The 15,251-nt window shown below is 40.3% G+C and overlaps 1 protein-coding gene across 14 annotated transcripts in view; it reads left to right on the forward strand.

Moving 5' to 3' along the window:
• The window catches only part of MAST2 (microtubule associated serine/threonine kinase 2), a 325,477-nt gene that overhangs the window by 215,401 nt on the left and 94,825 nt on the right, over nt 1–15,251 (forward strand). For all 14 annotated transcript variants that reach the window (XM_065553746.1, XM_065553747.1, XM_065553748.1 and 11 more), the window contains one exon: nt 12,526–12,617. In XM_065553746.1, the coding sequence (XP_065409818.1) occupies nt 12,526–12,617 (92 nt within the window). The remainder of the gene's footprint in view (nt 1–12,525; nt 12,618–15,251) is intronic.

The following is a 15,251-nucleotide window of genomic DNA, read 5'->3' on the forward strand; positions in this document are numbered from 1 at the left end:
CTGTTGAAGGGGTTTTGGTTGCAAATCATAATGATAGCATGAATTTTAATGCTATGGCTTTCAGCAAAAAAGATACTAAATAGTTTTTTTTTATTTGAATACTGTACCAAATGAAAATATTTATCACATTACTAATAGGTTCTAGTTATTTAGCATGTATAGCATACCGCTTGAAATGTTGCAAATTATTAAATAGTGTGTATCTGAACACCCTTCACATGAATGTTCTTGGTTGTTACTCCAGTATGCAACAATATTAAAATACTCATATTCCCTAGAGAAACTGAAGCTCTATTAAGCCAGCCTGATTCTGAGATTATTTCTGAAAAGCAAACATAAGACTTTGCATGTTTAATGATGCACTGTTAGAGTAAAAGTAGATTTAAAATACAAATATAAATTATTTTTATACTCAGACTTTTAAAACTGTGATTAGCTAATAAAGAGGCGGTTTATTGACATAAGATTAGTATGTCTGATTTTTAAGAAAATGTATTATTAAAATGAACTTTCCATTTTCTACATGATACAGCTTAGAGTGACTTCTGTATGAGCATATTTTGATAGGCAGAATACTTTTATACATTAATACAGTTTCATATCTGGAAAATGTACTATTTTAATGTATAGCTTGTAAGATAGATGTTCAGAATGCAGCTGCGTAGGGTGTTTAGAAAATGTTAATATAATTTTTTTCAACCATGTAAATTTATACTATGTAAGTGACATGGACAAAAAATATTTCAAACATTTAAAACAATGTAAACTAACTTTGCAATTTTGTGAGACTGATTTTTTGACTTCATATTTGGTGGCATACAAACTTGAAAATATAATTAATCTTTTATGAGAACTGCTGAGAAGAGACCCACTTACAGAGCTAATTACTGTGTGTGAAGCATTCCAAATTTGGAAAATACAAGTGGGGAAAATGGAAAACAAAAATATCTAGGCCAGCTTTTAGGGTTTGGCTTGTTAAACCACCCCTCTAAGAAATCCATGCATTATCTCCTCTCCGTGTAATGCAATAATAAGATAGATGTAGACTGTGATGCCTATTCTCTGCATATTTGACGAGGATAGTGTTTTGTATTTTTCTTATTATATTCTGCATATTGTGACTCTTCCAAAGATTAGCAATTTCTCTTCCATGAGTTTATTTGCTTCCTGAAATGAAAAACAGAAGATGGGGTTATTGGGGGGGGGGGTGCGGAAGAGAATGTATGCAGAATGACAAAGGAGAACACGGGTTTTGATTTATATTGAGAATGGCTATCCTCTTCATTGTAATTCACTATGACATTTGTTTCATTTGACTTGGCAGAGTTCTTCCTCTATTATTAATAATTCAAAAGGTCTAGACTGTACAGAGTGGATGGGGCACGTGTGCAGCAACTAGAAACACTGGGCAAGTTCGACATTAATTAGCTGATCATTTTTAGCCTTTCCTTCCACAGTTCAGAGAGATCCCTTTCTAACTTGTGAGATGATTCTGCGTCTTGAATCTGATTTCTAAATAAGAAAATGAAAAAGGGTTATGTAAAAATCAAAACAGTGTTTTAGATGAAAATTTGCTTTTAATTGAGAGAACCATGAGCATTCCTCATAGAAAAAGAAACAAATATTCTAGGCATCTTAAAACTGTGTGCTTTATAACCTTTGCATTGTTAAGGACTTACTCTCTTCAGCTGGTATATTCGTTAAGATGCTGAAACATGTGGAATGGTAATAGAAGTAAGTGTGAACTCCAAGAACATCTGGTCTTGTATTACTGTAACCCGTTAAGCACAGAAATGTTCTCAGATCTTCACTATTGCGTGCACTGGCAACTGAATGTATAGCTTTTGCACTTAAGTGCAGTTATTTTTATTCTCACTAATGTTTCTCTTCCTTTGCCTCTTAAGAAAAAGTTCTTCCTTTCTTCCCTCCCTCTAGCTGAGCACTAGTGCCAAAGTGCAACCTAAAGCTGACAACGAAATCTTGTATTTCCAGTTATTGTCTGTCAGATGTGCAGCTGCTTTCAGTCCTATATAGAACTACCTTAATTTACAGTTAGACAGAAGGACACACTATAGTGCACCTTATGTGATGCTTTCTTTTCTCTTGGGGAGTGTGGGGGAAAGGCTCCAGCCAATCTGGTAATTGGTTGCTTCTCCTCTGTTTAAATAGGTAGTTGTACCAATCAGCTGACAGAAGACTATAGTGCCACTCCCCACAGGGACAGAATAGTACCCAGAAAATCCTCCCATGCTGGGACCCTGGAGCCCCAACTCCCCCTGCGCCTTCCAATTCAAGGCATCCCATCAGATGGTTTCCCACGCTGAAACTGAGGGCATCACAATTCTTGATACTTCAGTTCCCCCTCCCTTTACGGACAGTGGAAAACTGGATGGTCTTAGCCAAGGATAGTTCCGTTCTAGACCAGTTCTGTGAAAAAATCCTTCATTCTAGAGCAGGGGTAGGCAACCTATGGCACGGGTGCCAAAGGTGGCACGCGAGCTGATTTTCAGTGGCACTCACGCTCCCTGGGTCCTGCCCACCGGTCCAGGGGGCTCTGCATTTTAATTTAATTTTAAATGAAGCTTCTTAAACATCTTAAAAACCTTATTTACTTTACATACAACAATAGTTTAGTTATATACTATAGACTTACAGAAAGAGACCACCTAAAAACATTAAAAAGTATTACTGGCACACGGAACCTTAAATGAGAGTGAATAAATGAAGATTCGGCGCACCACTTCTGAAAGGTTGCCGACCCCTGATCTAGAGGCTACTTGTTTTTCTCCTCAGGCTGTGGGGACAGAAAATGACTTGGTCTTTTAAAAAAAAGAAATGTTATGACTTGGTACTTAGAGGGTTCAGTATTTCCCTCAGTGCTTGTTAATCTCCTTTGGATTCAAGACGTGTGCAATAACCCGGAAGCTGAGTGCCAGAATTAAAAAGAAGATAGAGCTCATTGTCTTTGGTGGCGTCTCATATACGCTGACTGGCAGAGACTTGATTAGGATACTGGCTCAGGTGACGATGGCAGGCAACATTCTGACTCATCAGTTCCCTCAAGTTTCAGCCGTCCTTAAGCTATTGGGAGTTAAGAGAGAGCTTTCCCTGAGGGCAGGTTATCCCATAAAGGCCTATGGCAAAGTTTCTTCCTTGGAAGGAGCCAGTTCTGGCCACTGTCAGAGTCAGAATACTGGACAAGATCACTGACCCGCCCAATATGGCAGTTCCTAAGTTACTATCAATGTACACCCGATAAGGACATTGAATATTGAGATCAATTGGCTCGGCAGAGAACTGATGTATCAGGCAAATAGGAGCAATACAATGAGTTTGCCTAAGAATGTCTAGCTGCTAGAGGAGTCTAGAAATCGATCCCATCGCTAAGTGAACAAACCAGAAAGGTACCAAATCCCCAAGTAGTTTCAAGGAGCGGAGAGTTGTCACCACAGGGAACACTGGTAAAGACCCAGTCCTGCCCCTTCTAGGAAATCGGCACTGGGGAAAGGGGTCTTCAGGTTGCACGTGGGGTCAGAGTGGAAAGGGGGGAAAGAGATGGGGAACAGAGGCTGGGCTAGTGGAGGCAGGAGTGGAGTGGGGGAACTACCAGGTGTTGGGTGGGATCAAGAGTGTAACGCGCAAGAGGAGATGTAGTGGCTCATGAGGGACAAGTAACAGACATGTCGAGGTTGAGGTGCAGGAAAGGCATCTAGACCTTAGAGTCCTACTGCACCCAGTGATGAACCAGCTGCCCTCCTCACCAAGTTCCATATGCTCCTCTCCCAGACATCCTAGAATTTGTGTGTGGGGGAGGAGCTCCGTTATCCCTTTAACTCAACTCCAGGGTATGTTTCATGGAGCAGAAGGCTCTCATTCCCACAGCTTTGATTGCTAGACAGTGCAATTGTAGTAAGCTACGTGTCCTTGCCCCTCCCCTCCCCCCCATGTTATCAGGCCCTTAGACCCAGGTTATCTTTGCTATTCATTGCTGTCTCTGTTCAGTGTTTGTTAGCATAATAAAAATGCATGAATTGAGGACAAGAGGCTCTTTATTCACTGTGCACACTGTGGTTGGTGGGGGTTTTGTTTACAGAGCGGTACATGCAAAAAAGGGGGCAGCTTGGTAAGGAACAACACACCCAACTGTCACATCAGTGTTGGATCATTTATGAAACTGGTTTTCAAAGCCTCTCGGAGATGCTGTGCGCCTCAATGTGTTCTTCTTATTGCCCTGGTGTCAGGCTGCTCAAAAGGGGCTGCTAGGCAATCTGCCTCAACCGCCCACCCCACCAGAAACTTTCCCCCTTACTTTCACAGATATTGTGGAGCCCACAGCAAGCAGCAACAAAAATGGGAATATTGCTGTCACTGAGGTCTAACCTAGTGAGTAAACTGCGCCAGCACCCCTTTAAACATCCAAAGACACATTCTACCACCATTTTGCACTTGCCCAGCGTATGGTTGAACCGCTCCTTATTGCTGTCCAGGCTGCCTGTGTATGGCTTCATGAGCCACAGGAGCAAGGGGTAGTCTGGGTCTCCAAGGAAACTATTGGCATTTCAACATCACCAGTGTTAATTTTCCTGTCTGGGAAGAAAGTTCCTTCTTGCAGCTTTCTGAAGAGACCGGAATTCCTAAAGATGCGAGCGTCATGTACCTTTCCCGACCATCCCACATTGATGTCGGTGAAATGGCCCTTGTGATCCACTAGCGCTTGCAACACCATTGAGAACTACCGCTTGCGGTTTATGTACTCTTTTGCAAGGTGATCTAGTGCCAAGATAGGGATGTGCGTTCAGTCTATCGCCCCACCACAGTTAGGGAACCCCATCGCGGAAAAGCCATCCACTATGTCCTGCATGTTTCCCAGAGTCACTACCCTTCTTAGCAGAAGTGAATTGATTGCCCATGCTACTTGGATCACAGCAGCCCTCATGGTGGATTTACCCACTCCAAACTGACTCCCGACTAATCAGTAGCAATCTGGCGTTGCAAGCTTCCACAGGGCTATCACCACTCGCTTCTCAATTGTCAGAGCAGGTCTCATTTTGGTATTTATGCACGTCAGGGCTGGGGAAAGCAATTTGCAAAGTTCCATGAAAGTGGCCTTATGCATTCGAAAGTCATGCTCCTCATCCCATACCTGCATAACTATGTGATCCCACCAGTCTGTGCTTGTTTCCCTTGCCCAGAAGTGGCGTTCCACTGTGTCAACAAGCCTGGCTGCCACTGCCAGTGTGTGCGAATTGCTCCGTTCCATGGTTTCCAGCACAGTTATTTGAGTGGCATCACATTCTTCCACGCGGCGGCTCCTGACCATGCTCTGCAAATACCTCAGGACAATGTGCAAGGTGTTTGTGACGCTCACAACAACAGTGTACAGCTGAGCAGGGTCCATGCTTGCTGTGCTATGGCGTCTGCACAAGTAACCCAGGCTTAGGTGTGTAACTGATTGTTTGCTGTTGCTTTCAGAGATGGAGGGAGGGAGGGAGGAGGCAAGTGCATCATGGGAGGCTGACAATATGTACCCAAAACAACTCCCGAAAATGTTTTTGTCCCATTTTGTCCCCCAGGCATTTGGAGCCTAACCCAGAATTCCAACTGGCAGCAGGAACTGTGGGATAGCTGCCCACAGTGCATCGCTCCGTGAGTTGATGCTAGCCATGATAGTGAGGATGCGCTCCACCGATGGAATGTGCATAGTGGGGACATGCAGCATTGACTTTGTAAAATCGGAGACTAAATGTCGACTTAAATAAATTTGACCTAATTTCGTAGTGTTGACATGCCCTCTCACTCCTAAGTTACTTATGTCTTGCATTGCTGAGTGGAGCAGTGCCTAAATACCTTTAAAAATCTGGGCTTTAGTTTCTCTTTGCCTCAGTTTCTACTCTGTACAGTTGGGATAAAAGTACTTTCCAGCTTACAGGGGTGCTGTTAGGATAAGTGTATTAAATATTGGGAGATGCTCAGGTATATGGTAATGGCAGCTATATAATTACCTAAGGGCACAGGTGCTGATTTTATTTTTGCTGGTGGGTGCTCCTCTCCCACTCCCTCCCTCTCCATGTTAGCGATGGGCTGGGCCTCGGGAGCGAAAAGGCAGGGTGGGGCCTGGGGAAGAGGCTGAGTGGAGGCGTGGCCTCGGAGCACAGCATGGGTGGAGCAGGGGGCGGGACCACGGCCCAGACGCTGGGACCAGCAAAAGATTAATCTGGCCTTGCGGGTGCTGAGCACCCCCCCCCCTTTTTTTTTTTCTGTGTGTGCTTGAGCTGCAGAGCACCCACTGAGTCGGCATCTATGCCTAAGGGTACATCTGCACTGCAAAAAAACCAAATAAAAAACCCCACGGCAGCAAGTCTCAAAGCCTTGGTCAACTGACTTGGGCTGCTCACGCTACAGGGCTAAAGATAGCAGTATAGACATTCCTGCTGGAGCTGGAGACCAGGCTCTCAGACCCACCACCTGGCCAGGTTTCAGATCCTGTGCTGCAGCCCCAGGAGGAAAGTGAATACTGCTATGTTTAGCCCTATAGCACGAGCCAGCGGGTCACTGCTACCTAGATTCATATTACTGAATGAGTTAGAAGTGGAAAGAGAGATTTCCCTTACAGGTAAATAGGGTTTCTGCAATGAAGCATTTAGTAGTCTGGAACCCTCCAAGGCCTTTATATGTTTATGCTCATAAATAACTAGTTGTCGCACTTGTTATTTACAAACAAATTGGAATTTTATAAATTTTTAAAACAAATGAAATTTTATAATCTTAGTCTGGTCAGAGACTTGCAGTGTTTGTTTGGTTTACTTCTTTAATAACCTGCAAGCAAGTTTCACTTATGAGGATTTGTGTGGTCGGCGTACGTTCCAGATAGATAAATGCAAACACAAGTTTCTCTTTAATGGAGACAAGTGAACAGGCTGGACTGAATGAGTGTTTGCAAGTTAGAAGGTAGTTCTAGGAAGCCACAGCTACACAATGGGAAAGATGAATAAGGCATATTCATTATATAAACGTATGTGATATGGTAGTATGCAGCGTACCAAATTTACAGAATGAACAATAGCCATGTTTTTCAGTTGTTCTGGGGTGAGCAACTCTTAAACTATTATTGAATGTGAAAATAATCACTTTAAGCCAGATGCTTACTTGTTCTTATCTATTTTGAAGAACTAATTATTCCTGTTGTCAGTTCTATCAAAGCTTACAAAATTGCTTCCATCTCTAAATTACTATAATTAAAGCTATAACTTCCATATCTAGTTAACGTTGCCATGCAGCTGGTGCTTTCATTAACGTGCAGATTTCAGATTTGAATATTTTGCTCCATTGTGAACAAAAATTCTTAAATATTTGTTTTCATCTTCAAAATGTCTGTTTCTCATAAAAAGAACTTTTTGTGAAATATGTCAACAAAAGACAGTTAAAGATCTTGTCTGAAAGTTGCTTTTAAAGGCAGAGGAAAATCCAGTTAATAATTAACCTTGGTTTAATGCTGTTTATTGTTAGGGTTAGGCAAGACAAGTAATCAAGGATAATCTTCTGCAGCTGTATTAATTCTAAAATATGGATTCCATTTAGTAGGCATGACTCTGCTGTACATTAAATATTGAGCCCACTTGTTGGATTTCTGGAATGAAATCTGTTCCTAAAAGTGATAGTACTTGAAAAGTGGCAACAGGTTAGTCAAGCTTTTAAAAAAAAATCTGGGTTGATGTAAAGAAATCACTAGTTAGAACACAGACTTCTATTATAACCCTTAATTCTTCTATAAAAAAATTAAGCGTTAAAATAGAAATCCGCATGATTTTATAACAATTTTACTGAAGTTAGAATTTATACCAAAGCCTATCCAAAGTTTCATGTAGTTGGTGTAAACTTTTGTCTACTATAGATATATTTTTTCTGTTCAGTCTTGCATTGGGAAGGAGAGAGACTTGAATAACCTGGCAGTTTCTCTTTCATCTCTAATATCTGTGATTCTAAGGTATTATTTAACAACAATGAATATATTTATTTATTCTCTCATTGGCTTTTCTGTGGTACTCATTCCCATAGAGTAAACTCCTCACCGACATTAATTAATTTGCCTCACGGTACCCCTGTGAGCAAGGGAAGGAGCATGAGTGAATTTTGGTGTTAAAATTATTTGATGATTGATTTTATTGTAGATCTTATTGAAACTGAAATATTCATTGGTTTCATGTTCAGCCAGAAAGCGAATACAAAACAAGGTGTATTAGTTAGTCTTTTATAGAGGCTTGGAAGAAAATGACTCAAGATTTGTTAGTATGTTACTGGTTCAAAACCACTAAGATTGCATATAGCAATCAGGTACTTTAACAAACGTTCTCATAAATTACCTTGGAAGAAGAGTGTCTAACTACAGAGCACATGTCAGAGAGTCCAAAACTAGTATTCAGTTACCCAGTCCAAGTCCAATGTCCTGCAGTGTTCAATTTCAAGAATGCACTTAGAGTATTTTAGCACATGTAACAAATGTTATTTTTACTGCAGGGAGAGCAGTTAACTCTAGAAATAGTTTAAATGATATTTTCATGGTGTCAGTAAAGGTATTGTTACAAATCTCTCAACATAAATAACTACCAGTTTATTGCAACAGAGGGTCCTGTGGCACCTTTGAGACTAACAGAAGTATTGGGAGCATAAGCTTTCGTGGGTAAGAACCTCACTTCTTCAGATGCAACCTCACTTCTTCACATGCATCTGAAGAAGTGAGGTTCTTACCCACGAAAGCTTATGCTCCCAATACTTCTGTTAGTCTCAAAGGTGCCACAGGACCCTCTGTTGCTTTTTACAGATTCAGACTAACACGGCTACCCCTCTGATACTTTACCAGTTTATTGTGTCTGGTAAAAAATAATTGGGATTTTAAATTTTTTTTCTAGATCCAGAATAATTTTTGGCAGTACATAGTTTTTGTCAAGAATAGTGTGTGTGCGGTCCAAGTAGTGTGGTGTGCAAAGAGCCAATTTAGTCGACAGCAGCGGTAGTCTGAATTTGACATGTTTCCAAGTATGTTTAGCATGTTAGTTCTCTATTGCACAAATCTATGGAAACAGAGAAATCCTGTAGTAGTAAACTACACCTTGTTTAAAATAATGTAGGGGTAAATTTTCAGCCATAAGGGGTCTCTAGGTAACATCTGTTGTTATCAAAGTCCACATCTTGGGTTGAATTGTGAAAGCAGGGCAGGGTGAGGTCAAAGGTAGTGGATAGTTTGGCTAGTCTTTTCATGGGTTTAATTAAAATAATTAAGTAAAAGTAATTATTGGCTTATAGACAATTATAAAACTCAGTGTATGTGAGCACTGGGTGAGAGTTTTCTTTCATTCTTGTTAAAATACTAAGAGGCACGTAGAACTAATCTGAGTACTGTAACCATCTGACTTCTAATTTTGTAAACTTTGTCCTTCCTTTTCCCTCCCATTGTTGTTGCTATCTTCTGTCATGCCATATCTTATGTTGTAAGCTCTTTTGGGCAGGGAAATGTCTAGCACAGTTTGGAGAGTTTATAAATAGTAAAGAGTTTAAGGCCAGAAGGGACCAATTAGATTATCTAGTCTAAGCTCCTGTATATCACAGGCCCTTAAACTTCACAGTTACCTCTATACTGAACCCAATAACTTGTTTGATTAAAGCCTAATCTCTGGAAAGACATCTAGTCTTGATTTGATGGCATCCAGAGATGAAGAGTCCACCATGTCCCTTGGTATTTTTTTCACAGTGAGTAATCACTCTCTGTGTTCAAAATGTGGGACTAATTTGAATTTGTCTGGCTTCAGCTTCCAGCCATTGGTTCTTGTTATGCCTTTCCCTGCTAGATTAAAGAACTATTTTATCGCCCTGTATTTTCTCCTAGGAAGGTACATAAACTCTGTAATCAAGACACCTCTCAAACTTACTTTTGATAAGATGAACCAGTTAGTGCTTTTGAAGTCAGTCCTTTCACTATAAGGCATTTTCTCTAGCCCTCAAATAATTTTTTAGGCTTTTTTCTGCATCCTCTCCAATTTTTCAACATCCGTCTTAAAATGTAGACACCAGAGCTGTAGGCAGTATTCTACTATTGGTCTCATCAGTGCCATGTATAGAAGTGAATCATCTCCCTATTCCTGTTCACTGCTTCCCTGCTCATATAACCAAGAGTCACATTAACCCATTTTTGCCTCAGCATAGCCCTGGGAGTTCATGTTGAGTTGCTTGTCTGCTGTGACCCCTAAACTCTGTTCAGAGTCCCTGCTTTCCAGGACACAGTCCCTTGGCTTCATTTCTTGTTCCTAGATGTATAACCTTGCACTTGGGGCTGTATGAAAACACATTTTGTTTGATGGACCCAGCTTCCTGAGTGATCCAGATCTCTCTTTGACTGCCTTTCCCTCCTCATTATTTACCACTTGCCAAACATTTGTGTCATCTGCAAATTTTAGTAGTTGTGATTTTATATTTAATTCCAGATCAGTGATGAAAATGTTCAATAGTGAAGGGCCTAGTATTGATCCACCTAGAATCTGACTAGAAAGACCCCCATTTAATGTTTGCCTATTGAAAAGTACTTAATTTTCATATACAGTACTTCATATTAAAATACTTTGGTTGTGTTTACCGGGACAAGGGTTTATTATATTAACAGTATAAATGGGATGCTTCTCTAGTATTAGTCTTTGAACTCAGTATTCTATTTCGTATTCTACAATAATGGAACAGAGTAACTCAAGACGCACATTAAGAATCTATTTATAAACTATGAGATTTTAAGCTTCTTGGGCTCATGCTGTTAGATTTTGCATACTATATGCAAAGTAGCAATCAATTTTTGAATAGACTCTTGCTGAATAGTACTTAAATGTAAGTGAGGGTTGTATTGAATCAGCTGTATAATTTTCACAGAAATTTTAAGTACACTAAAGAGCTAGAGTGGCAGCTAATGGTGCTTCAACTTTACTGTGATTTATTGGCAGTCCAGTTGTGAGGTTTTTTTTTCTGTTTTTAACATACTCTAACTTCTGTTTTTGAACAACAACCAGAAAAGCTTACTATGTTCAAATAAAAATTAATAATCAGCTACACTAATGGTTCTGTGACTGTAAAATAATTTTCCATTAAATTGTGGTAATTGGAAGTTGGATAACTGCTGAAATGTAGTGTTAGACTAAGGGACCAGTGAACATTTCAGTACCTAATATTTTGCAAACAGTTTGGAACCAATTACGTCAATGAGAAGCTTTGTTTCACATCTTTTCAGTGGTATGCATTAACTGCTTATCTTGTTACAAGACACTATAAAATATCAATTTGATTACCGTTAATTTTTCTTTCCCGCCATGCCACGTCATTTCCAACATCGTATTAGTAAACTCTATCTTGAGAGCCATCAAAGCAAAGTAGAAATGTTTTATGATAACTGAAAGAAGCTTGGAATTCCTGTTGTCAAATTAATCTCTAGCAATTCATGAGATGCTGCTGCTGAACTCGTGTCACAGTTTGTATAGGACCAAAAACAAAGATGGTAAATAGAATATGATTTTATAAACCGGTACCTCTCAGCTTCTTTGGTCTAAAAACATTTCACTGGTCCATTACAATTGCTTTTAGGACTAATTAAACTTTTCCAAGAACTAGACCTGGACCAGTGAGCAAAGGGAGAAAAACACTGATCTCTGGAAACAGTCTAATTTTGAATCCCCTCAGTAGCAAGTAAATAAATAAATAAATGTGCACGGGGTGCTAAATTCATTGGTGGAGCAACTCCATTGAAGTCAATGGAGTTGCACCTGTTCAGAGTTTGGCCCTGAAACTTTGCTCAATTCATGTTATTGTGGATGGGTATTGCAGCACCTGTAATGAAGACCCTTTGATTCTCAGAGTTTGTTTGGAACTCACCTTCCGATTTCCTTGCTTTGAAGGGTGAAATCCCACTTGCATCTCCATGTGCTCTTTGCAATTTTGCTAACACTAAATTGAAAAGAAAATAAATACATTGGTCAGTATTAAAACTTTACAGATTTACCTTTTTCCAATTAATATTATTGTGTTTTCTCACAATATAATGAAATAGCAGTTGTAATAGATTTTAATATCTACCAATATAACATATAAAATAAATAATTGACCAATCGAAATGGAAGTACACACTAAAATGCTGTAAACGTTTTACTGTTTGTGTTTTTGTGATATTAACAACTGATAAAGCATGAGAAGGGCGTGTTTTTCAGAAAGGAGTGGGGAATTTTTTTGGTAAACTATATTCACTGATCCAAACAGCATGCAGCACAGAATGCATTAATATCACTTCTACGGTGAATTATAAAATCCTGGTGTTGACCTAATAACGGTTAGCCCAGTGTACTTATTATTTATCTGAAGCCCCAACTCCAGAATTCAGTACATGAGGAAATGTGAAGCCAAATACTGATCCTAGTCAGCAATAGGAAATCTGGTTCTTCCTAAAACTACTGTGGCCCTTTGTTTAAAATGGCTCCTCATCATTATTTCATTTCATTTCAGTTGTCGGACGAGCAACAGGAAGAGCCTGATTGTAACATCCAGCACATCTCCAACACTCCCACGACCACACTCCCCGCTCCATGGACATACAGGTAACCAGGGAACTGTTTTATACTCGGGAATCGTTAGTAAAATTATTTCATTATTCATTACCATTGACTGAGTCCATTTATATTATAAGGCAAATAAGCTATTCAGAACTGAATTCACTAAATTGTGTGTAATTTGTTAATTCATTTTCTTAACTTCACTGACAAAGGGGTATAGCATCTTTCACTTCTAACTAGATGTTTGTGCCTCACTCATCACCATGGTATCTGTGCCCTCCTCTGATGCTGTAAATGATTTGGCCATATGGAGCGGGTACTAATTTTTTTTAGATATAAACAAAATAACAAATGATTATTTTAATGAATAAAAGTTGATTTTATTCTGTGAAATGTAAAGAAGGCCTGGGCTCCCGTTCCCTTCATCCTGCCTTCTTCGTACATGGAATGACCTCTCATTCCAAGTGCTACAGTCCTCTATCTTATTCGCCATCAAATCCCTCTGAAGAACTTGCCCCTTAAACACTAGCCCTTATCACCCTAATCCCCCATTCTCCCCAAAAGAAATGTAAGACAATGGGGACTGCTAGCTAGCTGAATATGCATTGTACCAGCAGTAGCTTGGAATTTTGGGCTCTGTATAGGGTTATAAACCTGTCTGGCAGAGGGCATCCAGGAGATGCCACGCAGTTAGAAATAGTGTTATCTCACTATTGTGAGATCACTGACTGTGTGGAGACTGTCAACAAGCTAACTTTTTAAAGGTGGCCACTGTTGCTGTTTAAACATGACCAAATTCAAAAAAGTGAAATAATTTGAATAAAATGTAATGCTTGTTTGAACTTTCTTGTAATATTCCCTCATAGTAACAATAGGAGATACTAGCTAATACTGCTTGGCATGCCAGAGATCGCATTCCTTGAAGTAATAATGTTTCTTTGTGGTATAGATTTTAGAGTTTGTTTCCACTTCACTGTTGCCAAGCCCAAGGGAGATTTCTGGTTTGCTATAAAACTTTTGGTACAGTGTATTTCTTTTACTAACAACATCTGTTTTCCTGGCCCTAGCTGTCTCATTTGTGTTTCTGGCAGCTACAGGTTGCGACATCAGTATTGTTTTCAGTCTGTTGTTTGTGGGTAGTTTTAATTACAGTTTCTATTGTAACAATTGCAAGTTTTTTAATATTTCATAATGGGAGGGTAGAAGGGGAGTGAGGCTCTAGGTGCCCTGCGGTCTGTACTGAACATATGTTTACTTGCATACCAGTCTCCCTTCCCATTGAAGAGCCTTCTTGGTTGGCAGGTGAGCTTTCTCTTTGAATAATAGCAGACCAGCCTTTGCAGCTGCTACAGAGCCCACATGCCTCCTTTTTGGTTCCTTCTATGGAACTTTTCCAAGGACCTAGGAAACCTGAGAAAATAGCCCTCACCTTAGAAGGGAGGAAAATAAGAAGGCACCCTCCAAGTATTTGATATTCCTGATCAGACAGGTATCCAAGATGCTGCAATTCCAATCCCCGGCCACAGACAAAAGATGAAAAAGGAAGTCTACTTTTCTGGAAAAGGTGACCCTGAGAAAGCCTTGTCAGTCTACTCTGAAGAGCTGGTTTTGACCCTGTCCTGGTGGGGAAACTCCAGAGTCTAAAATAACCTTGCCAAGAAGCATGAATAAACTTCAGTAACATTCTGCAAACAACATTCTTGGTCTCTGCTTCCTTACTATAATAATATGTTCTTCAAGTGTTTGTCAACATGGATTTCCCTCTTGGTGCACATGTGCCCATGTCTGTAAGATTGGATTCTTTTAAATAGGAGTGTTCGTGGGGGCCACACCTGTGTCCCAGCCACCCCCCTTGCTTCCCACAGTTGAGGGCATAAGGGGTCGGATGGCTGCAACCCACATTTTGTTCTGCATAGGTTCTTACATTGCGCTCATCGCTATAGTATTGGAACACCTTCTAGTAGTGCAAAAGCACTATGGCTAACACCTTTACCTCATGTCTGTGAGAACATCTTTCCTGGTAGCCATCACATCAGCTAGAAGAATAAGGGAGATCTGGATCTTCAGGGTGAGCCCTCCATTAACAGTCTTTCAAAAGGATAGAGTCACTCTTAAACCCAAAGTTTCTGCCCAAGGTAGTCTCCAACTTATATCAATCAGTTAGTTCACGCCCCTGTTTTCTTCTTTATGCTGCGTTTTGTCCCGGGTGAAATAACACTCTACATGTTGCATATCGGGAGAGCGTTGTCCTTTTTATGTAGTTAGGACCAAGCCATTCAGGTAATGCTCAGGCTCTGGTGTTTGAGAGGAGTTTGGGACAACCTGTCTTGTCCCAGAGGCTGTCCAGATGGGTCTCAGACTGTATTATGACATGTTAAAACTGGGCTAAGAAAGATTCCCCCTGGACATATTAGGGCTCATTTCACTAGGGTTCAAGCAACATCTGCAACCAGTTTGGATAGCATCCCTGTATCTGAGAGTTGTGGCTCAGTAACATGGAGCTCAGTCCACACATTTACCACTCTTGATTCCCCAGTTCAAGGGTACAGGTCAAATGCGAGTTTTGGTAAGGCAGTCCTGCACTCTGTTCAAGTAGGACTTCCCTTGCCCATCTCCAGCTGAATGGGTGACTGCTTGTCAGTCACCAAGAGTGGAATTGGTGAGGATGATTGCTCAAAG

This window comes from Chrysemys picta, chromosome 8 (assembly GCF_011386835.1).
Source record: "Chrysemys picta bellii isolate R12L10 chromosome 8, ASM1138683v2, whole genome shotgun sequence".
In the NCBI taxonomy this organism is placed as follows: Eukaryota; Metazoa; Chordata; order Testudines; family Emydidae; genus Chrysemys; species Chrysemys picta.